The sequence below is a fragment of the Vombatus ursinus genome, unplaced genomic scaffold (genome assembly GCF_900497805.2).
Source record: "Vombatus ursinus unplaced genomic scaffold, bare-nosed wombat genome assembly UNPS02014812.1, whole genome shotgun sequence".
Classification (NCBI taxonomy): Eukaryota; Metazoa; Chordata; class Mammalia; order Diprotodontia; family Vombatidae; genus Vombatus; species Vombatus ursinus.
In genome coordinates this window covers 42,850,038-42,865,279 of record NW_020954590.1, presented here as the reverse complement: position 1 = coordinate 42,865,279, position 15,242 = coordinate 42,850,038, and the positions used below count along the sequence as shown (strand labels likewise).

The 15,242-nt window shown below is 36.1% G+C and overlaps 1 protein-coding gene across 4 annotated transcripts in view; it reads right to left on the bottom strand.

Annotated features, from left to right (window-relative positions):
• Positions 1-15,242, bottom strand: part of LOC114054055 (lethal(3)malignant brain tumor-like protein 4) — a 504,773-nt gene that overhangs the window by 134,929 nt on the left and 354,602 nt on the right. For all 4 annotated transcript variants that reach the window (XM_027877122.1, XM_027877124.1, XM_027877123.1 and 1 more), the window contains one exon: positions 8,856-8,926. In XM_027877122.1, the coding sequence (XP_027732923.1) occupies positions 8,856-8,926 (71 nt within the window). The remainder of the gene's footprint in view (positions 1-8,855; positions 8,927-15,242) is intronic.

The window sequence follows — 15,242 nt, the reverse complement described above, 5'->3', positions numbered from 1 at the left end:
CAAGGCATCAGAGATGAAAAGAAAAGTTCCTCATTCCTTGCATTCTAGGAGCTCACAAAATATTATAAGTAAGTAGTGTCATTCTGTCTGTCTGTTTCTCTCTGATTTCACTGCTACAGGCAAGTCCCAGAAACTCTCCTTGCCAATTAAGAGCCCTCCTGGTTCAAACTGCACATCTATTGTCTTGCCCCAAGATGACTCCACCCTGAGGCCAACTTGATGACTGCCCATAAGGCCATATTATCACAGGTCTTAGAGATGCTCTTCATTTCCCTCCCAGCTGCCTACCTCCTTTCACTTCCTACTTCCCTTTTATTTGTTCTCTTCCCCTTAAGAATGTAAGCTTCTTTAGAGCAGAAACTACCTTCTTTTCTTGGTTTTACATCTACAATGCTTAGCACCATGCCCAGCACATAGTAAGTGCTTTTAATAAATGTCTTATCTATTTATCACCAATCATTCTGTAATTTATAATCATAGAGAACTGCTTGGGGCACTAACAGGCTAAATAACTTGCCCAGGGACACACAACCAGAAGTTATATATCAGAATATATTATATTTCAGAAGACTCAACCCCAGGTCTTCTTGACTCTAAGATTGGTTCTCTTCATTATACCAGAGGTGTCACATACATGGTCTACAGGTTACATGCAGCCTACAACTTTCCTGACTGCAGTCTGAATCAAGTTAAAATATAATTGGGGAATATTTAACAAAATAAATAAAAATACAACAAACATATTTAACATTAACATGTGGTTTTCTAAGTCAATATGCTGCCTGAAGGGATCCTTACATACAGGTTAGTAACCTCCATTTCTATTGGTGTTTGACAACGTTGCCATATAAATATACAACCACTGCCTCTATTAAGCACATAGGAAAAGTCAAGGAGAGCTTTGAGAATGGAGGATTCACTTTGAGCTTCAGGACAGAGGTGAAGGTCAAGGAAAGATTATGGAAGGGGTGGTATCAAAGCTGGCTCTTGAAAGAAGAGACAGGTTTCAGTGGATATAGATGTGAAGGATGTCTGCTCCAAGCACTGCTGTTTGGCGTGCAGAGGGCAGGAAATAAAGAGAAACAGAAGAAAGAAAGACATGATCAGGGAATTGAGACTGATAATGATATGAAGGAGAGTATTTTGAAACAAGCTTGGAAGAATAAATGGGAAGCAGAATGTAAAAGGTTTTAAAGGGTGGACTAAGTGGTTTGTCTTTTATTCACTAGACCATGGTAAGTGCCTGAAGGTTTCTGGGAAAGAAAGTGATATGTGAAGATTTTCTTACCAGACATCTAATTTGGGCTATCATTCTATACATTAAAAAAATTTTTTTTTTATAAATTAATTTATTTTTAGTTTTCAACATTCACTTCCACAAGATTTTGAGTTCCAAATTTCTCCCCATCTCGTCCCTCCCCCCACCCCAAGATGGCATGCATTCTGAATACCCCTTCTCCTCATCTGCCCTCCCTTCTATCTCTCCTCCCCTTCTCTTATCAACCCTTCTCCTTCAATTTCCCTGTCTATATACTTTTTAAACAAGCATCTTTTGACTCTTTTTTGAAAGTTCTTAATATCTGGATTAATCTCTAAAGAAGATAAAAGGCTTTCTTCAACAGGACAGTATTGGGGAGAGATTGAATTCATATTTGCCAAAATAAAATAATAGTACCACATCTGATACTATACATCAATTAGGCACTTTTACAGCGCTTCAGTGTTTTGTAATAACCACTGAAATTTTTCTGTTAACATTTAGAATATACATTACATATTTCCAGGCTAGTTTCTCTTTATTTTCTTTCCTTAACATTGGAGAAAGACATGACTTAATTGTAAATGTCATCAAAGTACCTTTATGACTTTTCATTTTGTTTTTTAATCTATCTATCCCAATACAAGAAGTGCTACCTACTAAATTTCATTTTTAGGTATAACAATTGATCTAAATCTTTACATGACAAAGATTCCAAGTAGTGAAAAGTTGCTTTTTATTTCACTGGTAATTAGTCTGAAAGCCTCTCCAAGAACTGTCTTATCTCCCACCTCCCATTAAAAAGTAAATTCCTTGACAACAGAAGCTTTAAATCACTGTTTTTATACCCCTAGTTCATAACAAAGTGCCTAGCCCATCGCAGGTGCTTAAGAAATGCTGGTTTATTGACTTACTGACTAAAGCAAGAATAGTGCTCTGTAGAGAACACTAATCTCTCTGCAGAGATTTGGGCCCTTGGAAAATACAATCCTCAAATTTATTATACCTGGTAAGCCTTGAAAATTCTACAAGCTACCTCACAGCATAAGTCAATCATTTTGCTAAGTGGTATTATCCTAAGTACTGTGACAAAATGGTGTGAACTATGGAATATCACAATCTCAGAAGAAATGGAATTACAAGAAATAAAAAGGACAAAAGAAGCCTCATGATAGGTATGGTAGATTACAGTATTTTACCAATGTCTTGTGAGTGAGAAGTGGCATAAAAGCACTCCCCTCACTTTTATGTGCTGTAACTCATCCCACCCACAGGAGAAAGTCAACTCCTCAAATGCTGGGATTCTTTCATCTTTCTGTCTGTTTCCTAAATGACTTGCACATGGAAGGCATGTATTAAATCTTGGATGAAGTGAATTATATGGCTGGAAAAGGAGGTGAGAGTAACGGAGGGAGAATGAGATAAGAGACTGGACAGCTGGAGGAATATTTTCCAAAATGAGGGCCTGCAGCATTTTGGGCATATCTTTGATGCAGGATTTGCAGAAAAACACTATTTTCAGATGTGGATAACATATTGATTTATTTTGCTTAATTATACATAAAAACTTTTTTTTTTTTTAAACTGGGTCTATCCTACCTAGGCTGGAAGTACGGTAGCCACTCATAGGTTTGATCCCACTCTTGCTTGGCTCAGAAACTTTGACCTGTTCCATTTCCAACATGCTTTGGTTTGCCTCTCAGCATCTTGTTGGCTCTCCATTCTTACGGAGCACCCCTATTTGTCTCAGAACCAGTATGGACACTAATCAGCTTAGCCCTGCCGTAGCTCAGAACTCCTGAGCTCAGGAAACGCACTTCTACCAGTCTCACCTCCCCAGGAGCCAGGATTGAAGGTACAGGTGACCATGGCCAAAGTGACTATTCATATTTTTAATAAGGAATGGTTACCATTGTGTGTGGGTGTGGGTGGGTGAGCCGGTTGTTAGTGGAAAGTGAGAGGAAGGAAAGAAGGAAGGGAGAAATAAGGGAGGAAAGAAGGGAGGAAGGAAGGAAGGAAAGAATTCAAAAGTTTCATTACATTATTTTGCATTTAAAAGTTCATGATTTTATATACAACTTTTTTGCTGCTGTTCTTTTGGGATTGGAATATTTATGTTGGTTGGTGATTGTTCACTTCATACTTCCTTACCTGACTATAAGCTCTTCTCATTCCATCTCTCCTTGTACTTCAATCCTCCTAAATCTATTCTTTGCTCTCATGAGACCTCCAATCCCTCAATATTTTTTCCTGGCGTTAACTCACTTTTAATTCATTTTTCTCCCTTTCCAATTTCAACCCTGTACATTAGCCAATTCAATTCTATCTTGTCCTCTATTGCTGAATCCCCTATCCTCTTACCCTATCATCCCTTGCCAAACCTCAGCCCTGGAATACTCCCATCATCTATCTGCTTCATTAACTCCAACCCATATACTGCTGAACGGAGCTGGAAAGTTGCTGAATGAGTATGTTACAAATTCATGTTATCCAACTTAAAGTGGGGCCTCACTATAGCAATACTCTTCTCCCCCCACAATTGATTTTTTATTTTTCTCCCCCAGAAATTGTTCCAAACCTTCGCTTCCCAATCCTACCATCGTTCCCTCCCCACATTCCTTCTTTCTATCTCCCTTTATCTTGTACCTCTCCATCAACTCCCATGGGTTTAGCCTCTTCTGATGACTCACAAATCTATCTATAGATATATCCATATCCATATTTATATAGCCAGCCCCACTCTTTGCCCTGAGCTTTGGTGCTGTACACTCCCTTCACTTCCAATGGTTCAACCTGAGATTCAACTGGCTCCCACCTCCTTGAGACCACGAAGGGCTCCGAGGACAGTTCATCCCTCTCCACTGTCCTTCCACTACCTACCTCCCCTCCTGGACCAGGCTATATTCCTAATGTGTAAATGTCATTAACTAATAAAGGAGAAAAGATTTTTAAAAATGCCTATTGGATATTATAAACTGGATGGCCCAGAGACATCTCAAATATAACATATCCAAAACATAACTTACTATTCCCCCCACCTGTCCTCTTTATATTCCCTTTTTATATGATCTCTGGATATAGACAGATAGATATGTACATATATATATATATATATATGTTCACACACATACACACACATATACTTGCAGTCACCTCCATTAGAATCTAAGCTCCTTCCGAATATAGATTCTTTCACTGAAATTTTTTATCCCTTGTTCTTGGCACATTGCTCAACATACTTAAGTACTGCTTGTTGCCTAAAGTTAAAAGAGAAATGACAATAATAATAAAATATAATAACAGATAACAAGGTGATAATTCATACTTATAAATTATACATGGTTATGGAACAGTTGTTTGTGTCAGTGAGGGGAGTCTTCACTTGGATAAAATCAAAATCAGTTGTGACAAAACTTAGGATCATTAGCAACAAATAAAATTTTTGATGCTTCTCTTTATAGTCAAGCAAGCAATTCCAATATTCTTCAAGTAAGTATAAATTTTCTAAGTGTTAAGTTATAAGTGTTAATCATTGCACCAGAATCCCACACCCGTAAGTAGCAGAGGCTCTAAATTTATAGACATCATTTCTTTTATCCCGACCCCCATTTTCTGTGCATTTCTGAAAGTTAGTTTTCATGACAATTTGGTGGTATAGGTATAGGGTATAGCCCAAGAAGCTACGGCAGTAAATTAGTAAGCAAATGATTCAGTGGCAATAGTTAGGCAGATCATACGACATACATCATACATTTTAACACCCCCTCCCCCCCAACACACATACACCCAAACACAAATCATCTCCAGGCTATTCATATTCCCAAATAAAGTATCTTACTTGTGTATTATTCAAATTAGGAGAGAGGTGGATACACCCACTAAAATACTATTTATGAATTAGGAAGAACTAAATGATCATAGCTTTCTGTTTGGTCACTGGCAAAAAGCAACAATGAAAAGAATGATGTAATCTGTTTCCTGTTACTGGTACTAAGGAGCTAAGTAACTTACAGTATCAATATTGCCATTATTGGCAGAGTGGGAGGGGATTTCTAGTTAAGCAGAACCCCAAAGATTCATGAATACAACTGGCCTTTTTTTAAAGACATACTCATTTTGTGTTCCAAGTAGATGATTATGTATTAATTCACTTTGGAGCAGTTTTTGGACAAATCTAGGAAACTGAATGGAGAATGTAATACAATTCCAACTATAATCCAAAGAATTGTTCTATGTGGTGATTTGGTACAATGTAACTAGCGTGCGAATGATATAATACAAGCCTCAAGTAAGATACTGAAATCCTTCCCATTCTTCTGGCAAAGAAAATAATAAACAGCTGTCATGAGCATCCTCTCAGCCTACGTGTGGCTATCAGGTTTGCTGATATGTTTACCTTAGATAAACCTCTCAATTACTTTAGCTATTACCTTCTGGCAGGAGGAGTGGGTGGCACTTCTTTATTTTTTTAATTTCAAATTACTTCTGTCCATTTTGCTACCAACTCTCCCTTCTGAAAACCCAGCTTTCTTAATTAATTCCTTACAATCCTGAACCTAATTAAAATTTTCATGTATCCAAAGCTATTTTTATACATTTTTGTGAGAAAAGAGCACTGATTCTGAATTCGTAGAACTATACCTGGTTGAAAATCTGGTAGCATTTCAGCAATTTTTTATAATCCCTGCCAAGTCCAGCTACTACAGTGAATGAACTGCTTTAGGAATATAAAATGTGTAACTCAAAATTTTAAATATGCCTAAGATGAAAAAAAAATTTCAGCTGAAAAGTATTTTGAGGAAAAGAATAAATAGACACTAAAATTTCTACCCACGTTGGGGGGGGGATAAAATATTATTTTAAAAAATTTTAAAAAGAATTAATGACATGTAAAAAACTAATCATGATGAAGCTGAGAAAGAGCCAGCCTCAGACCAGGGAAGATATTTGTTGAAGTCCTACCTTTCAACACATAGCAACGTGACTGCAGGCAAGTTTTTTAGCCTCTCAGGATTCTAGGTAATTTCCTGAGATGCTAAAGTGCAGAGAAGATACTGATCTGCACATTGGTAGAGGAAGTCTCCTTATCCATGAGTTCCCTACCCCAATGAAATAACAGGTTTGTTTTTTTTTAAACCCAAACAAAGAAAAACTCGGCCGGATTATAAAAACTTGTGTTCAGAAAAAGAGACACAAATCAGGTCATCCTTCACGAGTTAATTCAAGGGAAGAGGGGTATTCTAAGAACTAAGGAAGGCAGTAGCATTTACTGTCATCTGGGAAGGGAAGGGGAAAAAGTATAAGAAATGAAATTAAGCTGAACTAAAAGGCATTTGGGTAAGACAAAAGAAAGGCTCACTAGCATGACCATACACAAAGAATACAATGCTAAATTACTTCCATCCCTGTATACCATTAGCCTCTACTTTATGTACAGCTCAGCCAGGAGAATAATAGATTTAGTGCTGGAAAAAACCTTAGAAACCATTTAATCTAATCCCCTTATTTCAAAAGATGAAGAACTGATGCCCAGAGAAGTTATGAGACTTGCCCAAGGTCACATTAAGTATTAAGAAGCAAAGCCATGATATAAACCCAGGTCCCCTGATATCAAGTCCAGTGTTCTCATGAACCCGTCAAAAGAACCCACAAAATCATTTTAAATTCTTAGCATAGAGCTGTGGATCCAGAATCTTAAAATATTCAAACCAAAGAAAATAGTAAATGCCTGGAGAAAAGAAAAACATATGGCCAAGAATTTGCTTTTTTTTTTTTTTAAAGAGAACAAGTATGTACTGAATAATTAAAATAGATTTCATTTTTCACATTATGCAAATATATTTTTCTATTTATAAGGATTATCCTCATTACTACATTTACTATGTGCATTGTAAAAAAGGTTTGGGTGTTGGTGCACACGTGCCCACGTGTTTGCATGTTTTAATAAAAATATATAATTACTCTATCGAGATGTTCCAAACCTTGTGGAAAACTGATTTAGAACTTTTTTTTTAAAATGTCTCTTATATTGTTCTCATAAATGGTACTTTTTAAAGACAAGGCCTTCAAGATTTTAGTGAGACCATGCTATTTTTTTTTTAACAGTTCCTTTGAAAACACAAGGTTCTACTCTCCACTCAGCTAAATATACAAGTTGTTCTGTTTTATGGGGTGTGTGTGTGTGTGTGTGTGTGTGTGTGTGTGTGTGTGTGTGTGCACACCTGTGCATAATAGAGCCACAGTATTTTCTCAGCCCTCCATTTTCTCCTTTGTGGCTGGGATGCAATCAAGAGCTGTTCCCTGGACCACAAGCTGTGCTTCACTCCCTACTGTGATGAGCATAAATAGGCTAGCATACTCACAGGGAACCCCAGCCCTCTCCTTCAATGACTGCCAAGTACACTTTCTTCCTCTCCTCAGAAAAGTCTTAGGGGTATTGCCTTCCTGAAAGGGAAATGCCGAACCACACAGCTGTGTTAATTTCAATGCACTCTAGGTTAAACCAGCAGAAAACTTTGCATCTCATTTTCATTTACAATAGCAGAGAAAGGTTTCCTATGGAGCTCTAGGAGAAAACAGGGTGGAAATTCACTTCAGCCAGAGGAACAAAGGTGCTGATTAATTAATGATTATACAAAAATGGCTTTAAGTGACCAGCATGGTGGAGTGGTCTGAGTGCTAGATTTGGAGTGGGAAGAGACCTAGGGAGGACTCCTTTGTCTAAAGCTTCCTTGCTGTGTGACCTTATTATTAAGCCTCTGTAAGTCTCAATTTCCTCTTTAAAAAGAAGATAATAATGCTTTTGTACTTACCTCACAGCGTTGTTGTGAGGGTCAGATAAGTAATAAATATACAAGTGCTTTGCAATATCATATATATGTATATATACACACACATATATATATAACACTGCAATATCAACAAATAAGACATTTTCCATCATTATTTGACTTAAAGCTACATAAATAGAAACTGATCTGTTATGCTTATATGAAGAGTCATACACAAAAATATATCTTTATTGAGCCTTGACTGGAAAGAGAAGTCAACAAAAATATCTCCTGAATACACCCATAAACACATCCTCCAGCATTTATTTATTTATTTGTTTTTTTTTTAAGGCAAGTATATTCTCTTCTGCCTTCCTAAACCATCATCATAGCATCAGGAAATTTTAGCGCTGGAAGGTACTCAGAAGTCAACCCAGTAGATGAGGTTATCTGTACAAATGCTTTAGTCCTAACCTATTACAATAACATCAGAGATATTTTGGTTATAATGCTCTCTATGCAGAAGGCAAAGGTAGATGTTACCATGAATGACTTTACTCTCATGGTCCTGTTTAAAAGAGTATGTAGTTTAACATCCTTCTCAGTGTGGGTAATTGTAGAACAACTGCAGAATTTTGTAGTTGATAGGGGCCTTAGAGATCATCTAAAGATTAAAAACCAAAATCTTTATTTCATTGATGGCAAAACTGAAACTCTAGCATGGCTTGCTTTACTAAGAAGATGAAGCAGAACTGGACAGTTGAACAAACAAACAAACAAAAACTCCAAGAAATTTCCCATAAAAAAGCATTTTTTTTTGTTTTTACCTCTGAACAAATTATCCAAGTCAATATCTTCTTTTCCTTTGATTTTCAGACACTTTGCCTGCTGTACAAGTCTGGGCAAAGAACAGAAATAAAATCTAGGTTCATTATCCTGTGAGGTGGGAATAAATCATGGTAGCAGCATGAATCTAAATAAACACCACAGGGTAAACAGTAGTGAATTAGAAGATATTTTGCTGCATTAATTTTTTTTCTTGAATTTTTTTTTCCCCAGGCCAAGATAAAGGTTTTATTCAGGGACTAGGCTGAAATGTTGAGAAGCTTGTATTGTCACAGGTAAAAGTCACTTAAAATTTGGGAACTATGTTCTTTAGAACCTAAGAAGAGCTGTTTGGGTAAGAACCAGTTGCTACTAATGGCTTTAGAATCTGTTGCTAAAAAGATGATTATAAACATGGCGCTAGAACAACTAAACAACGTGGGCTTCAGATAAGTTACTGAATCACAGGGCATTTGTTTACTTTTGCAGCATTGCAGAATCTTGCAGGCTCTAATTTTGCAACTCTGATCATGGAATATTGTTACCACTTGGCTTAGCACACTTTAAAAGATTTAAAGTATAAGAAAAAATATACAAGGTAGTTAAATGTGTAGCATTGTTTCTAAGCAGGCAGGAAGCTGACCCATTTTAATTGATTTGCATGTTGCAGTTGAGTAACAAAATCATAAATTTATTTTCCTTATGTTACAACACTATAAAACTATTTAATCCTCTCCTCCCCCTCGCCCCCAACCCCTGCAGTCTCATTTTATTCTTAGAAAATCATAGAATTTTAGATTGGGTCCTCAGAGACCACTTAGCCCAACCAGCCCTTAGTAAGTCTCCAACAAATGGTCATCTAGCCATTGCTTTAAAACCTCCAATGATGGGGAACTCACCACCTCCAGGTGTAACACATAATATTTCTGCAGAGCTCTTACTTATTAGGAAAATTTTGTTTCTTATATTAAACTTAAATTTAAGCCTCTATATTTTCTACCCATCGTTCCTGGCTTATCCTATAGGGTGAAGAAGGACAACTCCAATTCTTTTTCCACATGATAGCGCTTCAAATATTTGAACATAGCTATCATGTTTCCCTTTACATCTTCTCTTTTTCAGGCTGGGCACCCCCATTTCCTTCGCCCATTCCTCATATAATCTTGAATCACCATCCTAACTGCCCTGTTCTGGAGGCTTTCCAGCTTATAAATGATCTTCTTAAAATGAGGCAACCAGAACTGAATTTATTATTGCAATCAGATAATTATAAATATGGTACTAGAACAACTAGGAAATGAGAACTTCAGTTAAGTTGCTCAATGTCAGGGAACTTACTAACTTTTGTTAATGTGTTCCAGATATCATCTGACCAGGGCAAAGTACAGTGGGACCATCAGCTCCCAAGTTCTCAAGGCAACTTTTTGTGCCAACTAAGGTTATCTCAGTTTTGTAAAGGAGGAAAACTGAGGAAAAGGTGAGATTAAAACACTCACTGAACAGTTCAGGGAGAGGTATTTTAGAGAACGTGCAAAACTTTTAAAAAATTTAAGGAGGTATTATACATAACTATGGATAAGTTTTATATGTAGATATCTATTTGTGTAAAAAAAAACTATATATTATAGAACACACAAAGCCTATGGGTTTAGCATCTATTGTAGATATTTTTCTTTGCAAATAAGTTACTGAAAACATTTTTTCTAATAAAATTCATATTTGGCACCTTCATGATGGGGCAGTTCTATATATCTATTACAAACTGAATGTAATCACAATAAAACATCAGGCATATTTTATGTACTTATTGTAATGCAGGATAAAACCATAAGAAGAATGATAAAATTGAAATGTAGGTATGGTTAATATTTTATAAAGAGAAAGACAGCATAGCATATTAGAAAAGATCTGAAATCAGGAGAGACCTCAGTATGGAACCCACCTCTGACACTTGCTAGCAAAATGACAATGCGCAAATCACTTAACTTTTCTGATCCGTAGCTTCCTCATCTATAAAAATGGAGAGAATAACACCTGTGACTCCTATCTCAAAGGGCTGTAGTGAGTATCAAGAAGGAAGCAGGTATGAATCATGGTTCTATAATTTACTATCTCTGTGACCTCAGATAAATCACTTAACCTCCCTGGGCTCCATGTTCCTTAGCTATTAAATGAGGGGGTTATATAAAATGGTCTCTAAAGCTCCTTCCAGCTCTAAACCTATTTAAAAAGCTCTATCTTTCTTTCTTTCTATCCATATACACACATATATCAGCTATCATATTTTAGAAATAATTTTTCAGGATTAAGAAATAAAAACGTAATTTGTTGTTACAAGGAATAGTTCTCTGGTAGGAGGGAAGGAAAGGGATACAGGAAGAAATCTCAGTGATGTAAAAATAAAAGACAGCAATAAAAATCTATTAAAAAGAAATGAAAAAGACTAGAAGCTTACACAGAAGCCTTCCATACCTGTAAACATAAGAGCGGCAGTTTCTCAATTCACCCTGTGTGAATAAAAAGACCCCTAAATAAAATGAGAGGAGGAGAGAAAAGGAAGAGCATCCAAAGAACCTCAAAAGAGAATAGCTTTTTAGATAAGGAGAAGGAAATAACAACTGAGTCAATAAGCAGCAGGAGGGGAAAATAACCAACTCCAACATGATGAACAAATACTATGGATAAAAAGATTCACAAGAAAAGATACCAGAAGGGGGAAAAAAGACAGATTAACTTCCACAATGACCCAAGAAGTAGAAACTTTGAATAAAGGAATGGAATCAATGAGAAATCAAATCCTCAGGCTGGAAGGCCAATTTGCTGCAGAAGCCAAGTTTTAGCAAAGCAAGAGCACAGGACGATGTGACTGGAGGGAAGGGAGGTGGTGGTGGGGGAGACATCTTACAAGCAAAGATGACAGAGTGAGAAGATCTATCAGAGAATTTATCTAAAAATCAGGAGATCATCTAGGAAAAAAACATGAAGAAAAAGAATTTAACCAAGATATTTTCAAGAAACTGCTTTAAAAAAGTCTTAGAATTAGTAAGATCAGTAGACATGATGCAAGTCTATTGGATTCACTGGGCACCCTCAAAGAGAAACATCAGATTCAACTCATCTGGGTAAAGAATCATTGAATTCTAGAGCTACACGGACAAAAAGAAATAGTCTTAACAGTGGCTAAGGAGAAACCCTCACCTATCCAAGGTAATCCAATTCAAATTTCACTGGCTCATTATCTATCATGATAGAGAGAGAAAAAGACTGTTATATGACAGCAAAACAAGAGTTGGGGGGGTGTTATGACCTGGAATTATTTCAAAGAAAGAGTAGCGGAAATATCATGAATATTTTTAAGAGTAAACAAAAATTCATTGGGTCGGCTATAATTTGTGGCAATATCAAGTCATGAGAGAGGAAGGGAATTAGCGTATGCATCACTGAAATTCATTATGTACACTATTGTAGACTGTAGCATTTATAATTGATTTAACTGGATAGTGGTTGATATGTGTAATAAGTGAGAAGCAGAATGTATTGTGTAGATGAACAAGAGGGTTTAAAATATACTTAGCACTTATCACATACATTCAGCTGCTGTACTTAACAATATTCAAATATTCAACATGGGGAAGAGGAAATGAGTAATCTTAAAAGGGATACTATTACCTACTGGAGGTGAAAAGAAAGAGAAAGGGTCAATACTTTAAAAACCAAGAAAAGAAAACAATCTATAGAGTTAATGGGATTAGTCAGTTCAGGATTAGAACTGTATTTTATTGAATTACACTCCTTTGCAATGAAAGTGGTAATTTGAAAGTACTTAAAGGAAAATTCGGGATAACTGAGTTAATCTCGAAAATTGGGATGTGTTGGGGATGAATGCATGGATGTGTTTGTTAAAAAAAAAAAAAAGAATTAGAAGGGTGTTGAAAGCTGGGTCTACTATCTCACATAATCCCTGCTACTGAGGAAGGCCAGGCAGGTAGAGGGCATGAATTCAGATGTTCTAAGATAAGTAGGGCTAAGCTGATGGGGTGTCCTCACTAAGTCTGGCACCAATATGGGAAGCCCCAAGAGCAGGGGGCCCTTAGGTTGCCTAAGAAAGGGCAAAATGGTTCGGCCTGGAAAAGGGGCAGGCCAAATCTGTACTGATGAGCAATGGGGTTGGCCCATGACTGGCTACTGCACTTCCAACCTGGGGCAGATAAAGAGAGCAAGTCTTTTAACAAAAAGTTGAGCTGATGGTTGTAGGTGGATTCCACCCTCTGCATGAAGCCTAGGTGGCACAAAGTTGATATAGCAATTGACCTAGAGTTTGGAAAATCTGAATTCAAATTTGGCCACAGACTCTTCCTCAATGGGATAACCCCAGCCAAATCCCTTAACTTGTCTGCCTCAGTTTCCTTATTAGTAAAGTCAGAATAGTGATAAAACCTACCTCCCAGTATTGGTGTGAGGATCAAATAAGATATTTATAAAGCATTTGTCACAGTGCCTGGTACACAGGAGGTGCTTAATCAATGCTTGTTTTCTTTCTTCCTTCCTCGCTCAATTCTTCTTAAACTTAGTGCCTTCCCTCTGAGATTATACCAAATTTATCCGATGTATATTTGTTTGTATATAGTAGTTTGCAAGTTGTCTCCCTCATTAGACTGTGAAGTCTTGCCTTTCTTTGTATCCCCTGTACTTAGCACAGTGCTTGGCACCTGGTAAGTGCTTAAAAATTCTAGCTGACTGACTGGGTGTTACAGCAAGTATCTCTGTGTATCAGCAAAAGGCCTATTAGAATTGAGTACAACCATATGATTTCAAAGTAAATGGATGAAATACCTATAAAAAGCAAATGATTACAGAATGGAAAGGAGGATAAGCTGCAACAAGTCTGTACTTTACCACAGGTGAGTATATGCCATGCTTATGACAGAAAGACCACTGGGGATTCCAAATGAGAGGCTGGAAAATAGGTTATTGTGCATCAGCAGCGTCTAGAAAATGAGGGCTGCAATCCTCCTTCTGGATAGTTCATTTCAAACCAGAAACCAAAGAGAGAACAGTGGCAACTCAATCATTAGTAAATGTACCACTGACAGAGAAAGTACATGACTTAAAGATATGTACACCTAATAGCCCTAATAACTAAAATTTTAAGTTTAAGGATTAGTTAAATTGCAAAAGGATCTAGACAGAAAACAGGAATGGTGGGTGATTTCAACATGACACTTTCAGTATATAATAAATTAAACTGAAACATAAATAAGTTATGTAATTAAATAGTATACTAGAAAAATAATTTGATAAATATGTGGAACTAAGTGAGTTTACTAAGACAATTTATTTTAATTTAAATAAGCAAGGGGCATTTAGAAAAACTGATCAAAATTTAGGGTATAAAGACCTTATGAATAAATGCAGAAAATGCATATATTTAAATACTACTTCTATAGAATATTAATTAATATAATAATAAAAAAGGGAAATGTGATAAAACTTAGGCTTTACGATGGCTTATTTAGAAAACCCAAGAGAATCAACAATGAAAAAAACATTAACTGAACTATAATTATAAATTTGGAGTTGGAAGCGACCTTAGTGATTACTGAATCCAACTGTCCATTTTACAGATGAGGGCCAAATGGTTGAAGTGATGTGTCCAAGTTTACACAACTAACAGGGAATATATATTCAATTATAGAATACTTTTTGTGAAATAATTTATAAAAAATGAAAAAAAAGATATTCAGTGTTTATTGCTAAGTTGAGGTAAGTTTAACAATATTTCTGAAAATAAATCTTTAGATTGAATGCTTTACCAATCATAATACTAATAACATAATTTATAGAATGAGAACAAAATTTAAGTCCAAGTATAAAAGGTAAAGAATACTCAGACATAATGAAAAAAAAAAGAAGCAAGGCTTATATTTCCAGATTTAAATTATATTAAATAGTAGTAACTATCAAAATTATTGAGTTATGAATAAAAAATAGATCAGAGGCATAGGTTAGAATAGATAATAATGGTTAAGAACCAATTGCATACAAGAACCTATTGTTTGATAAACTGTTCCATAAATTTCAGACATATTCTCTTATTTGAGCCTCACAAAAACTTTCTGAGGCAAGTAGGAGAATCTGTATTACTCCTAATTCTATAAAGGAAGAAAGTGAAGCTCAGAGTCATAGTCACATAGTCATGCAGTTACTAAGAGTTGGAGAAAGGGTTAATAGTCATATAGTTAAAAGAGTTGGAGAAAGGATCTTGTTTATCACTTTTTAAAAAATCAGTTATTTTCCCTCATAGAACCCTCTGTTGTATTAAAGAAAAAGAGTTAAGAAAAAATTGACTAAGGGACTGTGTCTGAGAGCATATGCAAAGACTGGTCATT